At 42.1% G+C, this 27,474-nt stretch overlaps 2 protein-coding genes across 3 annotated transcripts in view; one reads left to right on the top strand and one right to left on the bottom strand.

The window, feature by feature from the left end:
• The window catches only part of tyw1 (tRNA-yW synthesizing protein 1 homolog (S. cerevisiae)), a 59,712-nt gene that overhangs the window by 11,249 nt on the left and 20,989 nt on the right, over positions 1 to 27,474 (top strand). The window contains exons 8-15 of one of the 2 annotated variants that reach the window (XM_053422443.1): positions 1,227 to 1,359; positions 9,483 to 9,535; positions 9,627 to 9,745; positions 10,701 to 10,810; positions 14,805 to 14,982; positions 17,768 to 17,903; positions 21,227 to 21,337; positions 24,014 to 24,032. In XM_053422443.1, the coding sequence (XP_053278418.1) occupies positions 1,227 to 1,359; positions 9,483 to 9,535; positions 9,627 to 9,745; positions 10,701 to 10,810; positions 14,805 to 14,982; positions 17,768 to 17,903; positions 21,227 to 21,337; positions 24,014 to 24,016 (843 nt within the window). In that variant the 3' untranslated portion in view covers positions 24,017 to 24,032. Of the gene's footprint in view, positions 1 to 1,226; positions 1,360 to 9,482; positions 9,536 to 9,626; positions 9,746 to 10,700; positions 10,811 to 14,804; positions 14,983 to 17,767; positions 17,904 to 21,226; positions 21,338 to 24,013; positions 24,033 to 27,474 lie in introns of those variants that run through there. The other variant, XM_053422442.1, reaches the window with a different exon arrangement.
• LOC128439923 (tripartite motif-containing protein 16-like) lies at positions 4,230 to 5,838 on the bottom strand. Its single transcript, XM_053422445.1, has one exon. The coding sequence runs from the start codon at positions 5,836 to 5,838 to the stop codon at positions 4,288 to 4,290; it is 1,551 nt and encodes a 516-aa protein (XP_053278420.1). The 3' UTR covers positions 4,230 to 4,287.

The following is a 27,474-nucleotide window of genomic DNA, read 5'->3' as shown; positions in this document are numbered from 1 at the left end:
ACAAACACTCGTCAATGTTTGCTGACAGCGTATCGGCCCCTTAAGAGTGCTGCTGTGCTGAGAAGGCGACATACACTATATCCTGATACAAGCCAAAGCAGAGGCACCAGTAGAGTTATTGTGAGGAGCTGTCACTCAAACATGTTTAATCTGAACGGCAGCTCGTCCACCACTTCACTTTCTAAAGAGTAACATCGACTCTACTCTAATACCTACTCCCCTGGGGCAACTCTTCTAGCAGAACTTAATCTTCTGTTCAATCTGTAAACAGCATCTGTAAGATATTTATATTTACAAATAAATGCTGTTCACAACACAAATGCAATCCCGGCCTGAAGGAAGCTGTTAATCTTTGAAAGGAAAAGGCTGCTGTGGCTTTGTTCATAAAAAGCCGTTGTGATATAAAGTCCAAGAATTGTCGTATCAAGCTCAAGTCCCTTTGTTGCATTTCACTGGTTTCCTGAAGGACCTGAAGACAACTACACTGTGTAGACGAGACGAGGCCCCTTTGCTCAACAACCCATTGCTAAAAGGTTATTTCACACACAAAGTTATATAAGAACTAAATCACAGCCCTTGATTTCCACTTCCTTGCAACATCTAACGCTTTAGAGGAGCTTTTTAGTATTTCTTACTTTTAACTTGTTTCCTTTTAAAGTCTTAAAAAGCCTTTCTGAATAAGTAGTAGCTGCTTCCTTAGTATTTGATGCATCGTGATTAAAACTCAAGCAAAACCCTCGAGCTCTTTGTTTCTTTGACATTCTCTGATGCTGCTGAAGATAAAACATGCAGGTATTTAATCTGCTCTGGCTCTTCAGGACTGACGGGTGTGATTAAGTTGTTGTTCTGTAGGCAACACAACACAAAACCCCTTGAGTCGACGTTGGCCAGTGACTCATTACTAACCTGGATGGTTCTTTACCAAGTTAGCAGAGGAACAGGGAACTGTTGTGACTCCAGGTCGGCCCACATCAAACCTTGACTCCTCTCATCATTGCCATTGTCCAGTGATGATGGTGTGGTCAAACAGAAACCTATAACTCATATATCTTAGAACATGATCAGGTAGAAATGAGATTGCAAACATTTTTAAATCGAGATCATGATTTGATCATATAACTTAAATTTCTATTCATTTTAAAGATGTATACAGCAACCAAAGGCTGATGTTTCAAGATACAACAGATCTTGGTTTTAATGACTGATTGTGAATTCTGGGTCTACAGAGCAAAGAGGAGGGTCGAGGAGCCGGACAGATGGTGAAGCTGTCGAAGCTGAACGGAGTGAAGAAGACTGAGGATGAAGAGGAGAGGAGAGAGATGATCACCCCGGCCCTGAGAGAGGCACTGACCAAACAAGGTGAGGAGCAGAGAATCCATTTTTAGTAAAACAACATGTTATGACTTGTATATACAAAATATACAGCCAGTTTGAGGGGAACATCTGCCCGGTATCACTGGTGACCGTATAATATACACTGTGTATAATATATGCATAGGATTTAGCTGCATTGCTTGGCAATAAGAAAATCACTTTGCAAACCGAGCACACCAGCTGCTGCTGCATGTCTTTAACCTTGCCAAGGTCACAAGGGCGGCAAAGATGTAATTCACTCTGGAACAGAAATTAGGAGTCGTGACTTTTTTTATTTTTTATTTCAGCAGTATGCATTACAAGCATGCCCCCCCCCCCCCCCAATCCCCTAATTCCTTAACAGAGGTGTCAGTTTTCTCAGGGTCAAGTTACCTCAGGTACTTAATGTTGTTTTCTTCCTAATCATTGCTCATCCATTTGCCTCAAACACTGATGCTCCATGGAGAAAGAGGGAATATGTCAGCTTTCAGAAGCTGAAAGTGCATCTTGATCCACTCTTTATTTTATCTGGGGGAATGTTTGTTGTCTAATGGCTCTGAAAAGACGTCCTGCTGTCCAGTTACCCTCCTCCTGTCCTCAGGGCCCCGTCCAGGCCTCAGCAGAACGACTCTCAGCTTCTATCATCATAAAGTTCCTAATTCAATGACCAGCATTAAGGAAAACTGTTATTGTCTAGATTTTTTGGGTTATGACATTAAATCACTTAAACGAGGGGAAAGTGGGAAAGTTTCACCGAGTCCTTTATGTTTAAAACTTTCGATTTTTAATTGGATTAAGATGATGAGGAAATATCCTCGAAAAATCATGATGAAGGAAAAACTTTAATGATATAATCAAGAACCAGTGCAAGAACAGACAGAGTATCAGTCTTACTGCTCAGTTAAAGTACAAATATCTCTGTTCAAATCTTATGTTCTATGTCAATACATCTTCCAAATTAAATACAATATTAATTAAATAGTTTTCTTAATTACCATTTCCTGATTCATTGTCCCTGACCATCATATATTTACTTAAAGTAGGTTGCAGGCTGATTTGAGTCAGTCCGTCCGCCCGTCTGTCACAGCAATAATTTAGGTAGTGTTTTAAACCGGATTAAACTTGGCAAGATGAGTGGGAGTTAGGTCAGGACCTGCATTATTGATTTTTATTTTTCCAAATCCATTAAAATTCAATATAAAAGCATGGGATCAAACATTTGGTCAGATGGAAACACTCAAATTATTCTGGATTTTGACCAAACTTGAAATGCAGGTGTCTGAGATCCACTGGCAACATCTTGCGTTGAACAGTCACATTTAGTTTCCTTCGTGATGATGAATGATCGAACTCAATGAATAAATAATGTCATGATGAAATAACTGTGTCTTTCAACATAATAGAACCTGCTGAAGTGACTGTGTTCCCTTTTTATTCAGCATGAAACGAAAACCTGCTCATTAATGCTCAGAGGCTTCAACTCAAGCTGGTAGAGCTGCTTCCCTCTGTCGAGTACAAAGGAGTTAGAGCCTCTGAGCATTAATGATGTAGCTTTGATATAAATAGCTGCAACACACATGTGCCCACAAAATCATCCTCATTGGGTCTTAGATAGATAGATAAATAGACAGATAGATAGATAGATAGATAGATAGATAGATTACTTTATTCATCCCCGAAGGGAAATTAAGTCGTCATAGCAGTCAGTATATTTGAATACAATAAAATACAATAGGATAAAATAAAATAAAAAATATTGAGGTAGAAAGAATAAAAACAGAAACACAAGATAAATAGGTAGATAAGGGGCAGTGGTAATAGTACTGATGATATGATGGTAATGTTATTGTTAGACAGTATATACAAATAGTACAGTATATATAGTATATAATATAACATAATATATATTTACATATGATAGTAATTATACCAATATAATAGCAGTATATAGTAATAATGGCAGCAACAGTATATATAATAATAATAGTAAATATAATAATAATAATAACATGTACACATGTATAAATATGTGTATATAGACTTGTATATACAAAGAATATACAAAGAGTATGATATGATATATAGTAGAGGTATAAATATAAGTATTTGACTATACAATAGATAATATAATATACTATGAGTGTAAGAATATGTAGACAGAGTGTGCAAAAGACAATATTATTGTATAAATGATATATAATATCAATATGGTTTATATTAACACATACAATCTCATATACAGTGGTATTATCGTTATATGATTTTGTATGATTATTTTTTGCTAGTTTTTGGAAGTTACACAAATTGTATCAGTTCGTTATTCAAAACTTACTTAGAAAGATGAAACTTCTAATGCATAAACATTTTAACAATGTAGCACATATTCAATACTAAAGACTGAGTGCAGCATCTCTGAGTGCATTCCTAGTTTAATATATGTCTTTCATATTTTTCAATAAGAGGTTTAGCTTAAACTTTATTTTAATTAAACTATAAGAACCAAATAAATAAAGTGACACAACTATGGGATTTAGATTTAGCATTTGAAATAATAACAATTCAGTTTAATTTTGCAAGAGCTTGGTTATTATTAATTATAATTTAAATTACATTTATTACCTTGCAGATTTGTCTCGCCTTCTCTGAGACTCTCTACTCACAGTCGAACTATTAATTTTTACTATATATATATATTTATATATTTATAGAAACGCATGAATGTGGTTAGTGATAAGTAAACATGCTGGTCGATCATCTATCAACATAACGACCAATGAGAGGACGTCATAGTGCCGCCCATCAGGAATGATTGACAGCTGATCTCTGTGCGGAGCAGAAACGTCACCACGACAAACTTTGATCGACAAACATGGCGACAAAAGAAGTTAAAGATTTACACACAGAATCTAAATCACTGCTTTTAATGACCTGAGTCTATTTGAGTTTACAGAACTCAGCTGTGGATCCATGATAATAAAGACTAACTCCAGCATAGAGAGGCTGAGTGAATGTGGTCTGGACTCTGTGGAGGAGAGTCATGGTGTCAGAGACGCTGTAGAAGGACAGAACACCTGCTCTGTGATCCAGGTACACTCCTACTCTGGAGGACACAGGACCTGACACTGGAGTGTTGATGTTGTTGTAATCACAAAAAAAGGACCAAGATTTATCATTGCATCCAAATAAACATTCAGGTGAGAATCCTGCTCTGCTGATGTTCTTGTATGTGACTGCTACATCAACTCCTTCTCTCCCCCCCATCTCCACCTCCCAGTAACAACGTCCAGTCAGACTCTCTCTACTCAGGACCTGATCCCAAACAGTGAATCTGTCTGGGTGATCAGAATAAGACTGTTCTTCACTCGTCCATGTTACTTTTCTGTTTCCCTCGGATAATAACAGATGTTTGTATGCTGTGTTTGGATCCAGTGTGATTTCCTGTGAATATCTTAAGAAGTCAGCTCTGGTCTCTGGCTCTGGTTGTGGCAGTAAAACATCCACTTGAGACACAATCTGTAAAATCTCTGTCTCTGTCTCACTCAGAATGTCCTGTAGTCGACCTCTGACCTGGGACACAGCTGCTGTCACGTCCTCAAAGTTCCTCAGAGGACGGATCCTGAAGCTGGATGAGTGTGTAGATCCACTGAGTGGTGACAGTGAGGGGTAGTTGTGTAGAAACTGGTTGTGGTCCTCTGTGTCTGAGAGCTGCTTCAGTTCCTGGTCTTTCCTCTTCAGCTCAGTGATCTCCTGCTCCAGTCTCTCCTGAAGCTCTCTGACTCGACTCACTTCAGTTTGCTGCTGGGTTCTGATCTGCTGCTTCACATCAGAGCTTCTTTTCTCCAGCAGAGGGATCAGCTCAGTGAAGATCTCCTCACTGTCCTCCACTGCTTTATCAGCAGAGCCATTGACGGCCTCCTCCTCCTGTTGAAGCAGCTTCACGTCTTTCTCTGTGTCCTGGACTCTCTGCTGGATTGTTTGTCTCCTCAGCCCGAGCTCTCTCAGCCTCTCAGTCCTTTCTGCTGCAGCTGACACTGTGTCGTGGTCTTTATGTTCATCCACAGAGCAGAGATAACAGATACACTGCTGATCAGTGCGGATGAACATCTTCATCACCTCGTCGTGACGAGAGCAGATGTTCTCCTGGAGCTTCTCAGAGGGCTCCACCAGCTTGTGCTTCTTCAATGGAGCTGCCTGAAGATGAGGCTGGAGGTGTTTTTCACCATTAGAGGTCAAACGAACCCAACAAGACTTGAGAGCTTTGAGGAGTCCAGTCTTCTTCAGCTTCTCCACAGGCTTCGGTGTGAAGGTCTGTCTACACTGAGGGCAACTGTAGCTCCCTCTCTCCTCCCCTTTGTCCCAGTGGGTGTTAATACAGCTCATACAGTAGCTGTGTCCACATCCTGTAGCCACCGGATCCTTCAGGGGATCCAAACAGATCGAACAACAGAATCTTTCTCTGTCCAGTTGATTTTCTTGCTGCGCCATTTCAGCTGCTGCCAGAGACTGAAGAACTGATAAACTTCCTCTGAACAGAAACAGATCTCTGCTCCTCCCTCCTCCCTCTCAGCTACCTTTGTTGCCACACTGTTTAAAGGCAGCTACCTTTTAAAAAAGGCACGAATATTAATTGGCTATGATACATTAATAACCATTTTATACAGAGGAGTAAAGTCACAGCAAATTTGAGTCTTTTTATGTAACTCACTGAAAAGAAAGCAGATTACCAGTTTCAGTCATTCAGTATCATGTTCCATTGACATCACTGCAAAGTCCAACCACATTCATGTGTACCAGATTGTTGTGCCTCGTTTTAACAACAGCTCAACTCTCTATCAACATCTAAAAAGGAAGCCTGGATAAAGGTCACTACACAGAGAGACACAAACTGGTCACCTTGGCAGTCTTGATATGATTTGCCCCGAGATTGTTCTGTGGGTCGGAAAGTACAACTTACTTAGTATTTGTAATTATACTCCTAACACACCTTGAAATTGTCTCACAATAAATGAACCAAGATTTTGTAAACAATCATATTAATAACCAGGGGTCTCCGGGGGGCAACGTTTAGCTATTTTCCAGAATACGTAAATTTTCACCACTTTCAAATTTTCTGCAAATTTTGGTAAGAATTTGAGCTTATTAAAACCCTCAGAAAGCCAATTAATTTGCCTGATAAATAATAATAATCCTCACAATATCAATAGGAGCTCACTGTCTGTCAGTGCCTGTCAATGCTTGGGCCCTAAAACTGTGCAAGAAGAAAATGCAATAAAATACACAGAAGATAATAGAAAACTAAATTAGAAAATGACAATTGACAAACATTTTTTTTATTTCTATAGCCCATATTCACAAACCACAATTTGTCTCATAGGGGCTTTAACGTGGTGTGACGTCCTCTGTCCTTAACCCTCAGGCTGAATTAAAAAGATTTAAAATGTAGGACTTTAAATTTGATTTTATAATAATATAATAATTTATATAAAGACATTTTACTATTCTAATATTTAGTTAATTCAGGCTGTTGGCTTACACAACACTCTATAAATAGGACTAAGCAAGACTTCATTTGACCAAATGCTGACCTATTTCATGGTGTGTGTGTGTGTGTGTGTTGGCACCGTTCAGTCCCAGTGGACAGTTTAGTTTTTATTTGCAAAGTAAAAGGAACGAAGGATGAAAGTTTTGGCTTCGTTTGAATGAGACTTGGTCTTGGACGGATGTTTATAGCCGATTTTTCTGGCTTGACATGATGGAGGCAAAAGTCCCACTAATGAACGCATCCAAGAAAGTTTGGACATGGCTCCGTGTTTCAAGCAAATCCTGTGCCATCAACTTTCAGATGGAGTCCAACCTGTACACGGTTTCCTCAAATCAGAACCTGGAATGTCACCGTTATGGTTTAGTGAAAACTGGGTTTGTTTCTCTAGTTTTTGCTCCATTTATAGCTGAAGGTGACGTGTTTGTCGGCAACAACAGAAAACAACAGAACTGGGTTATCGGTCAGTGTTGTGTTGTAGGTGGACGCCATAAAAGTGTTATCTCTGATGTCGCTGCAGATTTCTAAATGAGGCGATAATCTAAATTCAGAGAGTTTAACAAGAGGCTGCGGCAAGAAAACATCAATTTGTTCTGATCAATATGAATCTTGATGACAAATCAGGCATATTTAGAGGAGTGATTGTAGCTTGGTGGAAATCTGTGCTATCCTTGCCACCATTCTAGTTGTTTTTGAATAAACAAATCTGCTCCCTGCTCATTTTCTTCCCCCCCCAGGTGGCTCAGAGTGGAAAACAGAGTATCACACATAAATAGTAAATAAGGTTGCACCCAACTAGCTTTCATCTCAAGTTATTTAGTTCCACAGATTGCTCAGAGCTGCCACCATTGGTTTTTTGCCCTGCAGATTAAAAGTCTTCTTTGTTCAGCAGATATTTGCTGCAGCAGTTTACAGTTGATGTGGTCTGGTGGCAAATTGAAGTCGTCTATAAAGAGCTGGTTGAGAAGCAGGTGGTCACTAGTTTAACCATAGAAGCCGATGTTTGAGTAACAGGCTTTTCACTTTGTATTCAGTCTGTTCATCTGAACTCTTATGCCTTCACGTCACGACCAGCAGCTGAAGGAATCATGTTTTCGGGTTGTGAACACAATATCTCAAGAGCGCCTTGAAGAAATGTCTTCAAATCTGGATCAGATGTTTGGTTGGACCCACGAATGAACTGCTTAGAATTTGGTGGTCAAAGGTCAAAGTGTGACCTCACCATACATGTTCTATGCCTTGTGTACAGAACATCTCGGGGGAGTTTCTTCAAATTTGGCACAAATGTTCTCTCAGACCCTAAAATCAGATCAGAATCAGATGGTCTCAAACCACGATATCTTCAAGTTTCGTTAAAATGTGACCAGATGAACTCAAAGATGAACTGATGAGAATATTTTGGTTGATGTTTACTGGTCATGGTGACTTCATATGAGTCTGTAAAAAAAATTTAAACTGTATTTGTTGGCGAAGGAAAACGAGCTCCGGGTCATTTATTTACTTTTCCCTGAAACACTGATGCTTTGCACTTGTAGATATAAAGTCACTGGAAATTGATTTCTCTAACAAACACAAGTGAGGAAACTTTGTTCCCATTAGGACTTTTAATAATAGTTAAATAAACTGTCAGCAGGTCCAGGTCCCTGCTGTGGTTCCCACTGGGATCCTTTATGTCTATGAGCCTTGCAGTAACTAGGAACGAGGTCAGACGAGGACACGCTCCGAGGGGTTTTAAGGCCGAGAATCAATTTGATGTCGGTCACAGCACCACAGCAAACATTAGGTGAAGAAATTCAATCCTGTCTGTGTGTCTGTGTGTGTGGGTGTGTGTGTGTGTGTGTCTTTGGCTCCTCATTTGTAAGAGGAGTGTTTTTTCCACTGGTCAAGAACATCATTGACCGGCCACAGGCAGTTTTATTCAGGTGATAAATCTAGGGGAAGGAGAGTGTGTGAGCATTTTATTTTTCTTCAGATATTCTCCTTAATTGCCGTGACGAACGATGACTGAGTTGGATTTGACTCATCAAGCATTAAACCTGAGATGTGTTGACGCTGTGAGAGCTCATATCCATCTTAACTAAAGTTTCCTGCTGTGTTTTATTGAGACATTTAATCCACACGGGTAAAGTAGAGTCTGTAAAGAAATAAAAAATAGAAGCCTGCAGCGAGGACTCTCCCAACATGGCCGTTTGTATCCGGTGGTATGAGGCTGTGACAGAGAGGCAGACTTATAAAGAAAGTGAATTGGACACAGTTCTTCCTCCTCCTGAGCTGAAAGGGAGCTGGAAGTCCTCTCCTCCTCTTCCTCCTCTTCCTCCTCTCCCTCCTCTTCTTCCTGCTGCTAGCGTGTCCTTGAGCACTTGCTCGTGGATTTACTGAGATGATGAGTAGCTTTGAGCAAAGGAATGTGAATGAACAGGATTCTGTGAAAGCATGACTTTATAGACATGCCACTCACAGATAATGTAATCTCCACTTCCATGTGTATTAGTTATAAGCTGAATTTGTCTGAAATGGTTTTGTGTGGAAGTCGTACGCACAGATTCTGTGATTCTTATTCTCCTCACATGCTCTTTCTCTTTCTCTGCAGGCTACAAACTAATTGGAAGTCACTCAGGGGTGAAGCTTTGTCGATGGACCAAGGTATTAGATTCACCTCTTCATAATAAAGCTTTATATTTTTTGAAGAACTGACGATGTGTTTAACATTGACTGTGTCTCTTCTGCTGGTTAGTCCATGCTGCGAGGCAGAGGAGGCTGCTACAAACACACGTTCTACGGGATCGAGTCCCACCGCTGCATGGAAACCACCCCCAGCCTCGCCTGTGCTAACAAGTGCGTCTTCTGCTGGAGGTATGTACCCTGCAGACAAACCCACCAGCATTTGAGGAATATTAGTAGAGCTCGACTGATTTTACTCCCAAACTCGCAAAAGTCACATCGATAAATCAACCGGGCTTTATTATTTTTCTCCATGTTTAGTTTTCCTGTTTAGAAAAGGGATGAGCTTGTTACCTTCATGAGGCACTGAGCAATGTTCTCTTTCTGCGGCACACACACGTTTATTATTAATGTGCAGAAGACAAACGGCGAGCACGACTGTGAGGCCTGAAGGTGAACAGTGATTCGTGGTGACACTGGGGAGAGACTGGGCCCTCTCCAGCCCTCAACATTCATTTGGAAAAGGCGACTGTGCTGAGCGTTGAAAGGTCGCTGTCAGAATGTGCCGCGGTGCACCGCTCCCCTGTCGCCACAGATATGCCGGTCTCTCTGCAGGCAGATATGTGCGATGACGGGGGAGTCAGCAGTTTCAGGGCACAGACGCCATCCTTCTCTGCAGCAACAGGTGGAAGTGGATGTGACGGACACGGCTGGTGCGTGTGGTGTGTGCCCATATGCACGCAACAGACTGTCGGAGATCTCTTATGTCTCAGGATTTGCTTTTTGCACCCACACATCACACATTTACAGTGAATAGGTGTCACCAACACCTAGAGGAGGTGCAATCTTCAGAGTAGGATTGGATTCTTTCCCTTTATGTGTTTTTCATAGCGTGAGAATACACACAACCAGCTTGTTTCACCTTCAGATTGAGAATTACCTTCTGTGGTCTTCTGATATTTTAGATAGAAGGATGTTCTCGTGTTTCCAGTGAAATGTGTTTATTAACTGTGTTATTGTGACTGCCGGCTGATACTTGGTTCAGCCTCTGTGATGAAACAATAAGAGATAATTGTGTTTATGTATGTATATTGTGTTAGAATTTGTCCAGCTCCTCATCTGTTTTGTTTGTCTGCCCCTCTCACAGACATCACACCAACCCAGTGGGCACCGAGTGGCGCTGGAAGATGGACCCAGCAGAGAAGATCCTGCAGGAGGCCGTGGAGAAGCACCAGAGCCTCATCCGACAGTTCAGAGGTTTGTTTATGATCCATCTCTGTTTCTGTGACAAGTCTGTCTGGCTCTTTATTTATAGACCCACCAGTTATGAGTGCACATTATACATGTTATTCATCACACTCTGCCCGGTTCCTTCTTACAGCTCATGACCTCTAACACTCAGGGAAGTGTAGCAGAGGGAAGATCAGAATGCTAATGGTTTGTCTGTTGTTTCATCCCACCCTCGCTATAGTAGCTCATCAATCACTCCTCAACACACACACACACACACACACACACGCACACATTCACACACACAATGTTATTTCCCCATCTTGCTCCTTCACTGCTTCCTATTCGTCCCAACTCTCTTTATTTTCAACAGTGGTGCTGTAACCTCTCAGATGGTTCTACAGAAAGAACAGGATTTACACTGGTTGTTATTTTGTAGTAGAAGAATTAACCTCGTCTGGATCCACAGTTCTGGGCTCCATTCGTACGACTTGTACTTGATACTATTTCCATGTGGGATTTGATTCTCTGGCTTCCACCAGCGTTGGCTGAGGACGTCTGGTTTGGCGCCCAAAGCTCAGGCTGAACTGAATTTCGTGATCGTTCTGCGAGTATTCCCTGAGCAGATTTTCTCTAAGAGCTTTAGAGGAAATGTTGTCAAAACAAAGTGGTGACACATTAATCAGATACTTATCAAAGACAAACAAGCGCTCATTAGTAAATTGTTTGTATTCCACAGGGATTTTAAGCCTAAAAAACAAGATCTTCACCAGTTTAGAATTAAGCGTTGAACAGAAGTTGCAGCCGACCGTACATGATTCTTATTGACTTGTCTGTTTAAGCAAAGAGCTTCTTGCATGAGACGGGAGATAACGTATAAATTCAACTGTGGAAATCAAGTGTTTTTGCAGATTAACACCGGAATTTATCCTTATTATCAAAAGCTCTCGAATCTCGATGTCTTTCCAAGTTGACGTCTAATACAAAATCCACAGTACGTTGACATGCATGACTGCAGCTCCAGAGGAAGTATCCTTAAAGCCGGGTTTAGATCCTGTGACCATCAGAGTCAGATGATCTAAACCACAAAGCCACTGCAGATCCCATTATAATATAACGAGGCCGTTGTACTGAAATGATGTAGATGCCAAATGCTAAAAACTTTTATAGCTCGTATCGTTCTCTGTGTGATTCATAATGAGCTATCAGGCATCTTGTCATTGGAAATGTAATTTCCTGATGTGATTATAATGGAACTATTGTGCTCACGAGCTTATGTTGACAGTAAGCTGCTCTCTAGTCCACTCAGAGTGAAAAACACATTTGTCACTGAAGCGATTACAGCTCTAATGCTTTGTGCTGGAAATAATAAAAAGTACGTTTTTCGATGCTTTGACAAATCAAAGCTTTACAGTTGAAATAACAAGTATAAAGGAGCAAAGTGAAATCCCATATTGTCATTATCGTCTATAATTTCCTTTCCAGTTTGGCAGCGTCCACAGAGATGCTCTGGTGAATGTGTAACACGATGAATTATCCAGATGACTCCTCTGAAGCTCTGTTTGATTTACCAGATCTCAGTTTCTGCTCTGACTGCTTGATAATCTTCTGCCTAAAAGGTCTCATCCAATGGCAGCTTTAAATACCACGTTGCTGTTTATTATGTAAAGTTATTAGTCACCTTTTAAAGTGTGAATATAAGCTGTTTAATGTGCTGCCACTTTTCACTTATGTGTTTTATATCAGGTTCTTCTCCCCTGAGTTCTGTGTCCAATGACACTGATCTCTGTGTTGATATATTTCTGTTATCACAGGAAGTTGGGACAGGATATATACAATAACAATTTGCGGGACAATTTGAAACTATAAACAACTAGTCTAATGGTTTATTGAGGGTTTAATTTGCACTTTGATTATTTGATTTAGTATTTCATATTTAGCCCTTTGATTTGACCTTCCTGCATGAGTGTGTGCTCGAGGCATCACGATACGTTTCAAATGACTTAATGTCACCGTGTGGCACATTTGCATATGAGGAAGAAGATTGGGGATGTTCTGACTTTCACAGCCAAGTCAGTCCATGAATTAAACATTTAGTTCTGTCATTCTCTTAGGAACAACATCACCGCACTTTTAACATTTGGGAAGACTCAGTCCCGTCATGAATTATCTACTTAACTGTATGAACTTTTAATTGTAAGTCTCTTGATGAGAAAATACCAGTGGAAAGTGTTTCAGTAAGAATGAGAGAAAAGCCAATTAAACCTGAAGTCTGCAAAGGACAGGATAATGATTTCCTAACCATCTTCCATGCGTGTGGGTGTCTCAACACAGAGCGCAGGTCGAGTCCAGGAGAAATCGAAGGGCTTTGATAATGGCTGTCATCTCTTGAATCAATTCACTGGCTTCTAATAGAGTCCCATGTCCTCGCTGATGGACTTGATTTCACTCTCCGCCCCGAGAGGGTGAACTGTGTGAGACTTTAATGGAATTTCACATAACTAATTCCACAAGATGCATACATTTAATGAGATATCTGACACACACACACACACACACACACTCACACACACACACACCATCAGCCTCAGCTGGCTGTTATGCACAGAGTTAAGTGGGATTTCTCCTGGGGGGGGGGGACAGCTTGCCTTTCTGATGTCTTTGCACATGTCCTGCGATGTAATTTGTCCTTGAAAGGCGGCGCGGCAACAGTTCCACCACAGAGAATTTTGATACCTTATCAATAATTCATAGACGTTCTCATAAGGCATACGAAGGCAACAGTCCAAAGTTTTATTTAATTAGGATTCCCGGCTTGTAGCCTTAAATGAAATGGCATCTGCTGTAGCTACATCAATATGACATCAAATCCCAGGGAAAGGGTCTGAAACGAGTTTCTATTCCCTGAGTGTCTATCGACTTTTTACTGTGTTTACTGGCATTTATGTCTTCATGCTGCCAGCCACGGTTTGGAGATAAAGATGGACGGCATCACAGTTAAAGCCAAACCATCCTGTTCACACCCGGGTGGCTCATAAACCCGGCCTCCTCCATGTTAGCAGTTAGGACATGGACCAATTAAAATATCAGGTTATTGATGTTTGTTCAAGTGTTAATTGTCCAATAAGTCTGGTTTTAATCAATTATTTAATGCTCTGAAAATGTGGCGTGATGTTATGACTTAAGAGATGCTATATTTTGAAATTAAGACCTCATCACCAGGTGGTTTAGTAAATCAGATTTGGCCAGATTATCTAATCAATGTAAAATTGTTGTACCGTACGGTTGAAATCCCAATGTGGAAAACCATAATTTCCTTTAGAAAAACTAAAACTAATAGAAGTTAAGACATGAGTTTTCCTTCTTACTCTAATTTGATTGAGTCTGGAAATCAATATAATTCACAGCAGCATCTTATAACTGAGGCTGAGGGCCGCAGGGTTTTTTATGCTTCTTTTTTATGATTATATTTTTTATTTAGTATTCTGAAAATTGAAGAGAAATAGTCAGTTAAACTTAAAAACATCCTTTGTACTTTCACGATCCTGTTAAAGCCACTACTGAGCCTGTGTTTACTGCACCTTGCATTTTCTCCTTGTTTATCCACTGAACAGCGAAAGGAGCCAAGACCACCCAGCGGAAAGAAAGAAGGAGAAGAGAGAGAGAGGGAGAGAGAGAGATGCTCTGGGCCGACCTCCCAAAGCTCAAACTTAATATGCTGTGTCTTCCCTCCCCTCCCCTTCCCCTCCCATCCTCTCCCTCCATTTTTCATGAGCATGAAGTTTCTCTTTAAAGTCTGACCTCCAGCAGTTATTCAACCGAGCAGTGTTTGTGTGAGGCCCCTTGATTTCACTGATGGGAGACAATGACGAGATCAAAGTTGGAATCGACTTCACAACCGTCATCTAATCAGCCACTGATCTCTCTACTTCTCTCTCTCTCTCTCTCTCTCTCTCTCTCTCTCTCTCTCTCTCTCTCTCTCTCTCTCTCTCTGTCTCTCTCCCTCGCTCTCTCTCCGCAGGGGTTCCTGGCGTGAAGCCCGAGCGCTACGAGGAGGGTTTGGCAGTCAAGCACTGTGCCCTCTCCCTGGTGGGCGAGCCAATCATGTACCCCGAAATCAACACCTTCATCCGCCTCCTCCACTCCCAACACATCTCCAGCTTCCTGGTCACAAATGCACAGTTTCCAGAGGAAATCAGGTCAGAGCTGAACAGAGATGTTGTTTTTTGTGGATGATAAAACTTGTTTGTTACTTTTCCAAACGTACTGTACGTCCCAGTCGGTTTCTCTCATGTCTTTAAAGTTCTCCTGCCTTTCTCTGGGAGGAGGAATTGGAAAGAATCTGATTAGTTGCATGGGAAGGTTATCTCTACCTTACCATATAAAGTGCCTTGAGATGATGTATGTTACAATTTGGCGCTTTTAATTGGTTTTCAAGACTAAAGTCATTTTCACACCTGCAAGTCTTAACCATGGTTCATTTCTTTCTTTCATTGTTTTCATTTTATCCAGTGAGTTTTGGTTTCATGTGTTCGTCCTGTTATTATCACAGACATGGGCTGTGTCTACCTATACTTGACATTGATTGGTTTGTAGACGGGCGGACATTTGAACAGCTTAATTTTATGATATCATTGTGACACAGCTTCTAGCTTCACCAACTTTAGGCGCAGAACTCCACAATGGCTCAAATGCTCATAATCAACTTCCTGGCATTGGTCCGATAGTCTGAAGTTTCCTAAAAACAAACAGTCCGGATCATGGCTCAGGTGTTGAAGTGTTGAATGAATGATGTTATTTATAATGCACATGATTATTTATTTTTTAAATCGCGCCAGGTTGTCAGATTACCTCCCCTTGGTGCTTCGAGCAGGACACGTAAAACTCAATTGGCTCAAGATTCAGCTTCAGAGGCGGACACGTCCAAAACTTGGCTCGTCAAGTCAAAGCTGTCGGCAGGACCAGATGGCAGGAAGGAGCGAGGGAGAGAGTTTCTCTCTAATTCAGATGAACTGTCCCTTTACACCATAATTGCAGAATATTGAAACCGGTGCCGGAGTGCTGAAACATGCATTCTCTCTAATGACCACACGCTGCTGGCTCCACATGCACTCTCACATATTCCACATCTTTAAAAAAATAAATAAAAATCTTCCACATAAGATGTAGCATCTCAACTTCACCACTAGTCCAGACATGCTATGCTCGTGTTGTGCTGCCTGTGAAATGAATAGTGGGACCAGCACTGAAACGGCTGTTTGCCTCTATTAAGGCGGAGGGGAAGAGTTCCTGTCTGTACTTTCTTCACCAGAGCATTTTTCATGCAAAGCAACTGCATGAAAAATTCATAAGAGACGAAACAACCTCAGGTGGAGCAGGTGGACTGTTTGCAAATACACACACACACGTGTCGTGCTTCAAATGCAAGAGAGAGTGTGTGTGTGTGTGTGTGTGTGTGTGTGTGTGTGTGTGTGTGTGTGTGTGTGTGTGTGTGTGTGTGTGTGTGTGTGTGTGTGTGTGTGTGTGTGTGTGTGTGTGTGTGTGTGTGTGTGTGTGTGTGTGTGTGTGTCGGTCGACATGAGACGTTTGGTGTCTGGGGAGGAAACCCTGAAGTGACCTCGAGGTGTCATTATCCTCAACCCTGCAGCTTCTCCCCACCCGGCTCTGTCAACACAGCCCTGTGGTGCGGAGCCTCTCTGACATCACTTTGTGTCGGAGATAAATAAAACAAAGCTTGGTCCCATCACCGCGTTAGAAGAAGTCACTAAACAGCACAAGACAACATGTGGAGGCAGATGTAATGTTAATGTTAACTCACACAGGAGTCGTCTACCCAACATGGTCTAGGTAATTAATGGGAAACACTGCATATAGCTTCAAGTGCACTGCAGGAGTGAGGCTAAGCTGAACAGTGGAGATCTCAGTCAGCTCCACAGATGAGCTGATTCACGTCTTTTCCTGTAAAGTGTCCAGAATGTTTTAATACTGGTGCTGTCACTGGTGGGAACGTCTCCACACCTACACATACCCAGGCAGTGGCCCGTCTCTCACCGAACCCAGACAGAAAATGATGAATGCCTGTGGAGCTGCTTGACATAAACATTAATCTTTCATGTCCAGATGTTTACCCTGGTTTCTGTCACTCTCTGTGTCCTCTAACCCCCCCCCCCCCCCCCCCATCAAGAGATGCCACTCTGTCTTGAGACCTTGCAACTTGTCACCGAGACATAAAGTGACACATGGGATCTGTCGGCTAACTAGATATCGTGTCCTCGCTGAGCAGGTTGAAGACAAGGACAGCAGGCGTCAGCTCTTTCTCTTTCTCTCTCCTGTCTGACTCAGCCACTTGGTTGGAGAGGAGCTGTTTCAGTTTATTGGCTCAATATATCAGCACAGCTATGGGAAGTGATTCTTCAGAAAGCAGAAGAAAGAACAAGAATTTCCTTAATTCCCTTCTTGATGTTCACTCGGTTATTTCCTTATTTATCTGGCTAATTGGTTGTTTTTTTACATCTTTACATAATCGCCTCTCTTCACACAGCAGATTCATCTTCTCCCATCTAAAAACACCCTGCGCTTATCTTTGCTGCAGTCGTGTTAATCTTTTAGTTTCTGGTTCTGTTTACTTCTCCGATGCTTCCTCCTGCTTTTAAAAGGTTCTGCGGCTACATGCAAATCAATTAATATATTTAGAAGCTCTAATTAGTTTTCAACAAATACCCCCCCCCCCCCCCCCCCCTTTCTTCATCCCTCCTTTGTAATGAATGTTTCTTTCAGTAGAAGATATTCTGAGTGGATCTTAACGGGACAAATTTATATTCAGGCCAAATGTTTACTTTCTTGTATCTGACTGAACTGCAGAGAGGTGTTTGTTTTGTTTTTATATTCAAATGCATCTCAGGTGTTTCTATGATTTTTCTTGCCAGACTCTCTTTATCATTCAAACTCTCTCGTTCTTATCTTCCCTCCCTCTGTGGTTTCCAGGAGCCTGGTGCCAGTCACCCAGTTGTACGTGAGTGTGGACGCGAGCACCAGAGACAGCCTGAAGAAGATTGACCGGCCACTTTTCAAGGACTTCTGGCCACGTTTCCTGGACAGCCTCAAGGCCCTGGGAGAGAAGGTAGGCTGTCCACGGTGCTAGTTTGATTTCCAGACACGAGATTGGAGATGTGAGGATGTGAGCAAGAAGTTGAAATGTATGGGACTCCAGAGTTAAGTGCTACTCAAGACATATGTCTGCTCAGTCATATTCACCCAGATAAACTATGCAAAACTATGTTGGGCAGTTGTAAAATTCTAAAGCTCTATATATATACATGCCTTAACTATGCAGAGTGAGTGCCAGTGCATGTTCATTATGTGTGGATTCACTCCAAGTAGTCGGAGTTATGACTTCGTAATCATAAATAATGTATCTGCAGTATTTTTTTTATAATATCATGTGGCTTTGTGAAACACCGGGAAATCCTCTGTGCTTGTGTTTGGAAGCTGGACTAAAACTAGGACTTGACAATATGTCTCACTTTTAAACACCTTTAAAAATAATTGTTAGTTTTTTTAATATATTTCAGTCTACACAATGACAATATCTTCAGTATCACTGAAAATATTAATTCTGTCACAGTTATGTTCTCCCAGCTCCGGTTGTTTTGCCAACCTGTTTCCTCTGTGCAGACTCTTGGGTGGAATGTTACTGATTCTTAAAGCTTCTACATTTTGTCTTGGCGTATCAGAGTTGAAATGCCACATCCACAGAGAATCCTTCAGATACCCCCCCCACAGCAGTTGAAGAGAAAAGGAAGTCCAATAACCTTGCAGTCCTGTTTATCATTCACGAAATGGATGGAAGCTCCGTCATCACAGGCTGAATCTAACCTCAACGCTTCATGTCCAAATCAATTCCTTTGGTCCGTGTGCTCCTCCAATAAACCAGAGTGAGCCACGGCCACAGAGAGCCTGGGAAACATGTGGGCTGTGAAGTCTCTCCCAGGGAGCCTCTGTTTCCCCGACCTGTAATGAGCCGGCTTCTTTAGCAAACAACGGACAAATTCATTAGCACTCAGCTGGAGGCGCCGGTGACTCGCTCGGCTCGAGGCAAATCACTGGTGACGGATCATTGCACTCTAATTGCATCTGGATCGCTATTTTCACCACGGGCCAACAGGCGAGTGCCAGTGCGCCAGGAATAACACCACGTCTCCGAGTTAAGATAATCAGGAGCCTCCCATTAAACACCAGCCACTGGGAAGCTGGGATGTTCAGCTCCACTCACGTCTGTGGTCATTTAAAGGTCATTACTGTAAATGATCCCTTCCACATTAATCCCTGAACGGACTCACTTCCAAACAGCCTCCTCAATCTAGACTCTAATTACTGCAAATGATAAATGTTGATGAGCCACAACCTTCATCCATTAGGCTAATTGACTTGACCTGCATGTCTTTGGACTGTGGGTGGAAGCCAAAAGTGCCGAGTAAAGAGAAGTGGGGAAAACATGCAAACTCCACACAGGAATAACTTTTAGGTTCAAATCCAGGTCCTTCTCGCTGTGAGGCACCAGTGTGCTGCACTGGTCTAACTCCAGTCTAATACTGGAAAGTAAAGCCAACGTGGAAGTGCATGCAAACCATGACCAGCATAAACCAACAGTTTCTATAGAAATATCACTTCTCACTTGATTTTATATTTAGTAAACAATTCTTCAATGCTGCATGATGTTCATTTGGTAAAGTATGGTCCCATTCAGAGTCAGGTAGATGATAAAGCCCTGTATGTGTCGGGGTGGGGATGCCATGTGATTGACAGCTTGCACCGACATATTGGGTTTGCTCCACCCACCCACACACACACTTCACCAGATACACTTACTTATGGTTACTAACCCTAACCCTAAATAATGTTGATATTCCTTTAACTTGGTTCTTTCCTCTTCTATAGTTTAATGTTGAAATTCTACAACATTTTCACATCTGGTATTTGTTTCGGACTAAAGTTTAAAGTTGAAGGGGTCCGTACCAATAAAGGTAGATGTGAGAGCGCCCCTAGTGGTGTGGTCATATCCACTCTGTCCACAAGTATTTACTGTTATTTAGTGTTTTTTGTTTTAGCCCCTTTTTTAATCATGTCAGCAGGATTACGCAAAACCTACTGAATTGATTTCCTTACTGGAAGAATGAGAGATGGACCGAAAAAGAATTGGAGGCATTGGTATTGTGTGGTGCAGCTTGATTACATTTGACTGCTGGGTCCTGCGCTCTACTAAGTGGAAACCTATTTACGCATGTCCCCGAGGGTAGTGCGTTTAATTGTGTGTGTGAATGTGTACACCTCACTTTGACAACATGTCGGTGTGTAGCTTCCCAGCTTCTAAAAATAACCTCTCTGTTCCCATCACCTCCGGTCCGCCTCTCATTGCTCCAGACGTCTCCATTTCACGGTGGTTCTCTGGCTCCCTCCTGCCTGAGCGTCCATCCCTCTCTCTTCTCCTCCTGCCAGCGCTCCTCCACCTGGCCTCCCTGCCGCGGTTCAGTGGGACTGATGGAGTTGTCCCTCGGTGTCGGATTTAGAAAAGAGGCAGCTTGAAATACATCACCTTCCTGCTTCCACCGGCCAATTATCCCCCTACTCTACTGGTCTGAAAGGACCCAGTGTTATAGATAACCTTCTAGTGAGAGCTACTGAGAGAGAGGGGGGGGGGGGGAGGAATGAGTACACTCTCTTCTCCACCTGTCATTTACTAGTTTCTTTACATCATCCATTTTTCAGGTCCTCTGTCCTCACAATCCCCCGTCTCTCATCTCCTCTGCTCGTCTTTTCATGCCTCTCTTCCTCTCAGTCACATTCTCAATAATCCTCTTTCTGGTGCCACACAGCAACAACAGTATTCTGAATCCACTCCGCTGAGCCGGGAGCCGGGATCTATTCAGTCCTCTTATTCACCCGGGGAAAGTGGAACAGGCTCATATAAGACCTGCTTTTCTTGGCCTTGATTCAGATCTGTATATATTAAGTATCTTCCAATAAATACTCCTATTTAATATCTTTTTTTAATGTAAACCCCTATACATTATACTTGCATTAACCTGTTGGTTAAATACAATGTCACTGAAATGATATAGCCCAGGGTCCTCTAATGTTTGTCAGAGTGGATCTATTGCAGTGAGGATAAAAACAATTTAACTAGCCTCTCCTCGGGCACCAGGAGAGCACATGCTTCTGCCAAGGCCAACGCCCTCTTCCCACCATGTTCAGGAAAGTGGAATCTAGTCTGGTTTGTCTGGATCCACTCCAGAATGTAATGGCTTCTTCTTCAGCCCTCCACGGAATTTTATGGAAATCGGTTCTGTAGTTTTTACGTAATCCTGCTAATCGACAAACAAGCGGCAATGAATTAATTGAATGTGGTTGTAATGTCCACCTCCTGTCCCTGTCCCCCCTGTGCAGAGACAGAGGACGGTGTACAGGCTGACCCTGGTGAAGGCCTGGAACGTGGAGGAGATGCTGTCCTACTCGGAGCTCATTTCTCTGGGTCAGCCGGACTTCATCGAGGTCAAGGTAGGACTCAGCCCTTGTTCCTCCGTCCCCTCTCAGTTAATGTCTCATATTTCATAGAGTAATAAATCTTTGTTTTCCTTTTTTTTTTATTTCGTTATTAGTGTCTTTGTTCTCATTATTTTTTTGCACCCAGCTCTGATGTGTTTCTGGAGTAAACCCTCCTAAATCAAAGCTTGTCACACTTGTTCCTCATTTAATGAGTTTTCTGAAACTAAACGAATCAGTAACTCTGGCACCCCACCAGTTTAAACACCCGGGGAACCGGCTGAACAAACAACCAAACTCAAAGCTTCACTTCCTGCAAGCTCTGCTTCTATTCCTCTTTTTATTTGAAATATTAGACCCTCACCAAATCACATCACATATCATTATTCCTCTCAGCAACAGCCGAGGAGTCGTTTAACGCTTTTTATGATGCAGGAACTTCAAGGTTCTTTCCCTGCTGGTGAATTTATGTGTAAGGAGATTTGTTTGTGAGCTTGTTAGAATGTGAGAGACGTTCTAATTTACTTCCCTCCCAAGGACAAGGCCTCCTAAACGATGCCACCTATGTGACATCTATATTTATTCCACGCCAAACGCCAGCACTGCTGTGATGCTAACACCCTTCGGCTTTTATGGAGCCGGAGTCTGTGTCCAAATATGTGTCAGTAGAAAAAGCGGCATAATTCACTGGACTAGTGGGCTGTGAACTGCAGCGACCTCATGCCGCTCACTTGGCGGAGAAGGTATTAATAGTATGGGGGGGGGGGCACCTGGTGGCAGTCTGAGCTGGGTTGTCATAGTGACACACTCGCCTCAGCCTGTGTTCATTAGTTCGAGTCACATCGAGGTTTGATTCAGTAACAACAACAGCAGCAGCAGAAGTCGTTGTAGTAACAGATTCTCTCAGCTCCTTCTCTCCTGTATGTGGGGACATCTTCCTCCGACTTTAAGAAAACCTCATTCACTGAGATTTACGAGGTTCCGTTTCAAAGCCATTTGTTATTATCGACTACTCTGTCATGTTTTCACAGCACGGTGGATTGGTAATGTATTGAATAATAGGTTTTTGGGGGAAGGAGGCAAGGACACATGAAAACAGTGCTCATCCATAGCAGAAGCTGTAAAATTAAACTATTTATCTCAGCCACAGAGCGTTTATAAAGATGGATGACACGTTTTCACCTTCTCTCGTTTTAAGATAGAGCTAAAATATCCTCGTGCATGGTCGCACTGAGGGGAAGGAGCTGTGGTATCGAGGTCGAGCGGCCATTAGCGAGTTGGTCGCAGCTGTTAATCATGATGGTTCACCACATTTTTTATAGCATCACTAAAGTAATTCATTGATTTGAATTTGGTACATGCCAGGGCGGGTTTATGAGCTTGTGATGGCAGATTTTATATTTAGTTATGTTTCATGCAAGGAATGACAGTTATAGATGGGAATGTTATTCTGATATGTATTTCTGTGTGTTTAAGACTGAAAACATGTGGGGTCAGCTTGGCAGACTCAGATGTGTATTCGTTGGAGATTCCTTTGTGCCTCTGATGAAACAAAAGGTCTTAACAGCAGGGTCCATCCTACTGTCTGCGATAGAGTGCATAGGTGTTACAGTCAGAGACAGGGGTCTCTGGGAAAACAGGTTTTAACACTTGGAGTCTAAGCAGATGCCTGATGTTGATGTGTAGTGAGACCTTCGAAGGGGTCCTTCATTCAGATTGGAGGTGACCAAATCTAAGCCTGAAGACAACACGCAGAGAACTGATTGGATAAACATTCTACCTCTGTGAAAGGAGGGACTTATTTAGTATAAATCAAATGTGATTCCATTGTTCTGTGCCATTGACCCCAGTCTGACTAAGTGACAGGGTGCTCTGGTCCCTAGCTGCAGCTAGGTAGAATTGTATGAACCAGAATTGATAATTGTCTTTGCTGTGAAATGTAATAAAATGTTCCATTACAAGCTACACTGTAGCCAGCCACCAGGGGGCGATCAAGGGACTTTGCTTCACTTTATCGTCCATCTTTGTATTCAGTCTGAATGGATATGACAGTGAAAGGGTTTGTTTTAATCCCTCTAGTGTTTCTTTTGCATTATTAATATTAACATCAAAGTGGTGGCACAAGTTGGTAATACTTTGTAACTTCTATATTATATATAAGTGTAACATTTTATGGTTTTTAGATCTAATAACATTAATATTTGATGTTATTCGAGTCACTTTCTAAGCTTCTCCTCTCAGACTTCCTGCTTTGGACCCGTCATCGTCCTGCAGCAGATTCTGTTTGCTCCTCACACGTGAATTTCTCACTCGTCAGGACCATGTGCTCCATTAAAGTGGATTAGAATTGAATGCACGAGCCTTTATTGTGTAGTAGCTTCACGTTGGAAACAATAGACAGCGTTTGCTTCTCCGTCTGGTTCCACTGCGTTCTTGTAATTTAATTGTTTCGATCCATCCTCTGTCCCCAGCTCTCAACCTGCTGCAGTGCGTCTGTTCATTTGTTTGTTGCAGGTCTGACACGGTTTTTCATTTATGGTGAGGTTGTCTCTGTGCAGCCTCTGGCATTTAGGGGAGAGTGTGTTTCTTCATATATGCAGGAGCTGCTGAGCCTGTTGATGTATGGACCCGCTGGGGAATAGACTTGGAACTTTGTTTGTTTGTGTTGATTTGTATTCTGCTTCGTTACAGTGAAAACCACAGGAATGTGCTGTGTGGTGCAGTTTATCCTCGCTTCATTTAAAACACTGTGGAAGAAAGAAATAGGTCAGCATAATGAATCGGCTCCACCTCAGGTTGCGGAGATCAGAGCCCCGACCTTGGAAGTGAACCAAAGTCGGGATGCAGTCGTCCTGCAGGGGGTGGAGGCGATCTGGTTTGAACAGGTGATCAGCTCCACCCTCCTTACACATGAATACACCCGTCACACGTGTCCCACAGGCCAAACGTCCTGCTTTACAGAGCAGAGGCAGAGTTAACATACATGACGCCCCTCTTACTGCTCAGAGCCCCCACATGGGAATCCTGCCCCTCACCCTCTGATTCATAATCCACAGCCTCCCTTGGCATCCAGGCTGTGTTTACTGAGCTCTACTGGGTGGAGACATTGACTCATTATCCCACCAGAGAACTGCCCAGTACCAGCACCTTCTTATCTGTGGGCCAGCAGCAGATCCCAGCATGTTGGGGTTAACGTGTCCTATTCAAGGACAATGTAACGATTGGTAATGAGGAGGAATGTTTAACATTTAGTTATTGTCCAACAGAGACTCTGTGCAAGTTCACGTTTAACTCTTTGCACGTGGTGGAGTCAGAATAACAAATTGTGGTCCACTAGAGTAAGTTTTTGTTCTGTTATAAATGCATCTTATTTGTCTCTTACTATACACTGCTGCAGTGCCCCCCCCCCCCCCCCCTTCTGAAGCCTAATATTGACGTCTCATAACTTTCAAATGTTGATGTCGGCCAAACGATCGTCTACCATAGAGTAAAATATGTTTTTGTTTTTCTGTCCAAATGCACATTGTTGACATTTGCTTGGTGGCACCCGGCGGCGAGTTGTTCATGTCCTCTTCCTTTCTCCCTCTGGTGCTGCAGCACACTGTTGATGGTGCAGAAATAAGAGAACACACACACGCACACACACACAAACACACACACACACACACACACACACACACACATCAGAAATGGTTATAACTCAACTTTATTTTGTTAGAGATGTGCAGGGGAAAGCACGAGTGGCAGTTGTTGCCTTGAGCAGCCTCTTGATTCAGCTGTTCACCGTATGGATCTATCTGCAGGTTCCCAGTTTGCCAGCACTGCAGCACGGTGAACAGACCAGTGGAGATACACCACACTCACCTCGGGCTGCTGGTGCCCACTGAAGCTCCAGTTCACACAGATTATCACATTTAAAAAAGCAACAGAGTGACATTTTCTTAGTTGTGGATTAGAAAGGATTATATTTTTGTTTTTTAGGAATTCGTTAGTTTTTCTTTATCTTCTTCCAAAGATTTGCTTGTTTTGCACTTTTGCATTTACTTGAATAATAAAAGCTGACTCATTTCTGCTGGATACCATTCACTTTGCATTAAGCTCCACATACAGATGAGAATTTGTCCAAGGAATCACTCGTTTGGCTGATTTTAGTGAAACAAGAAAAGTTTGTCCACCAGAGACTTTCACAGATTTACATTCACAAGTTTCAGTAGAATCGTTATTAAACTTTCTCAGTAGTCGGAACAAACAGAAGTGTATATACGTTTCTCTTCAAATTAATGAGATAAGGGAACTGGGGCTGTAATGAGGGATTCTTGCTGTCGGAAGGTCAGATCATGTGGGCGGGCGCCAAAACTATATAAAGTGTGTTTGTGTGGTTGTGTGTTTGCTGGTGTGTGTGTGAAGATATTTTCCTTTTCCCCCCCTAACAAATTGTTTTTAGCACTTTTGCTGACCTGGCACTAAAGCTCCTATACAGAAACTCTCTTTCCTACCAATCACCCTGTAGCAGCCTGTACTCGACACTCAGATCTGTTTCCAGGTCACTTCCTGTTCATCCTCCATCCACTGAAGTGTAATTGCCCAATTTCACAGCTGGTTTTCCCACAAGCCGCCTGGAGAAGCGTGAGTCCTGCTGTGGTTTGGCTGGTGGCGTGGACACTGGTGACAGGACATCTGTTTCCTAAACTGAGCCTAATGGGACCCAGTTCTATTTTCACTGGCCAACGTTTAGTCTGCTGCTGGATGTGGATGGGGAGAATAAATCTGATACTGTGGTTTGGACTCTCCAATATAGACAGAATCGCATCATCATCAATAGTAATTTCATATCCAGATGATGCATATTGTTACTCTAACGTTTGGAGAATTCAGCTGGTAACTTTTTCCATGTTCGTGATTCTTTGGAGTTTGTTTTGTCAGTTTATCAACTTCAAACAAGCAAATCTTCACCCGAGAGGTTGTGTCTTCACTTTGTGTGACAGAGAGACAACTGCATTAGATGCCACTTGTGGGAATATATGCACACAACTGCAGCTGAAAAATGGAGGTCTGATCGTCTGCGTGGACGGTAAACACTTTATGGATGATATTCCAAGTGGCAAATAGAGCTGAAACTAGAGGTTTACAGAGCAGCAATAGAGCAAAACACATTTCTGTAAAAGTGTCTGGTCTGCAGAACAATGACATAAACAATCCGGCATCAAATGAAAAGGTAGAACTTTCTTATAACCCTGGGTGAGTATTGCTGGGCCTATTTAGAAGGTGTTTAGATGTTTGAATTTGAAGGGCAACTAAAAATGAATTAATCCCCTTAACAGAGAAAGACCAGCCCGACTTGTTATTTCTGCCACTCTTGCACTTTTGCTTCTGGCCTTTTCATGTACAGTCTGTGCGTCAGGCTGTCCTGATGATAAACAGAGAATATATTTATATATATATTATATATTTTATTTTCTAATTCATGGCACCGAGGCTCTGTCTCTTATATATGGAGCCAGAACAGTCTCAAAAGGAATAAATGCACACAGAAATGAATACATGCGCAAAAAAGATCCACAAATGTATTTGGGGATTTATATATGTATGTGACTCAAAACACAAATACATTTTCAATGCACACATAAATATGTTTCATTCCATATATAAGTAAAAAAAATTCACATGTAAAACATAAGATTCATAAACATATTTTCGATGCACACACAAATAGAAAAAAAATTCACAAATATATGCATGTAAAGGTATTTGTCTTTTTCTCTTTCCTCTGGTCGATGTGTTAAAATCTGCTCTTCACTCACGTCCATCATGTGTTGTAAATGTCAAAGCAATTTTTTTTGCCATCTGTGCAAAATGGACGAGTTGTGTGACAGTTCAAGGATCCACGGCTCCGGCTCCTCCTCCTCGTCTTCACCTCTGCATTAAGCACATTTTACCAAATGTCTCCTTTACTTCTTCTACCAGCTGTTTTAATGCTTAGTAATGAACCATTTGCTTGTAGCATTGTGGTGTTTTTTTTCATGTGTTGTTAGCGGGTGTAAAACACACTCCTCCGGAACTAAGTCCTCCCCTGAGACGTGGCTGGATTTTCTATTAAGGATTTTGCGTAGGAGTGTGTATTGATCCATCACTTCACAGCATTTCATTATATT

Source organism: Pleuronectes platessa, chromosome 5, assembly GCF_947347685.1.
Source record: "Pleuronectes platessa chromosome 5, fPlePla1.1, whole genome shotgun sequence".
Classification (NCBI taxonomy): Eukaryota; Metazoa; Chordata; class Actinopteri; order Pleuronectiformes; family Pleuronectidae; genus Pleuronectes; species Pleuronectes platessa.
Note: the sequence above shows the minus strand (reverse complement) of the source record. Positions and strands in the feature narration are given on the sequence as shown.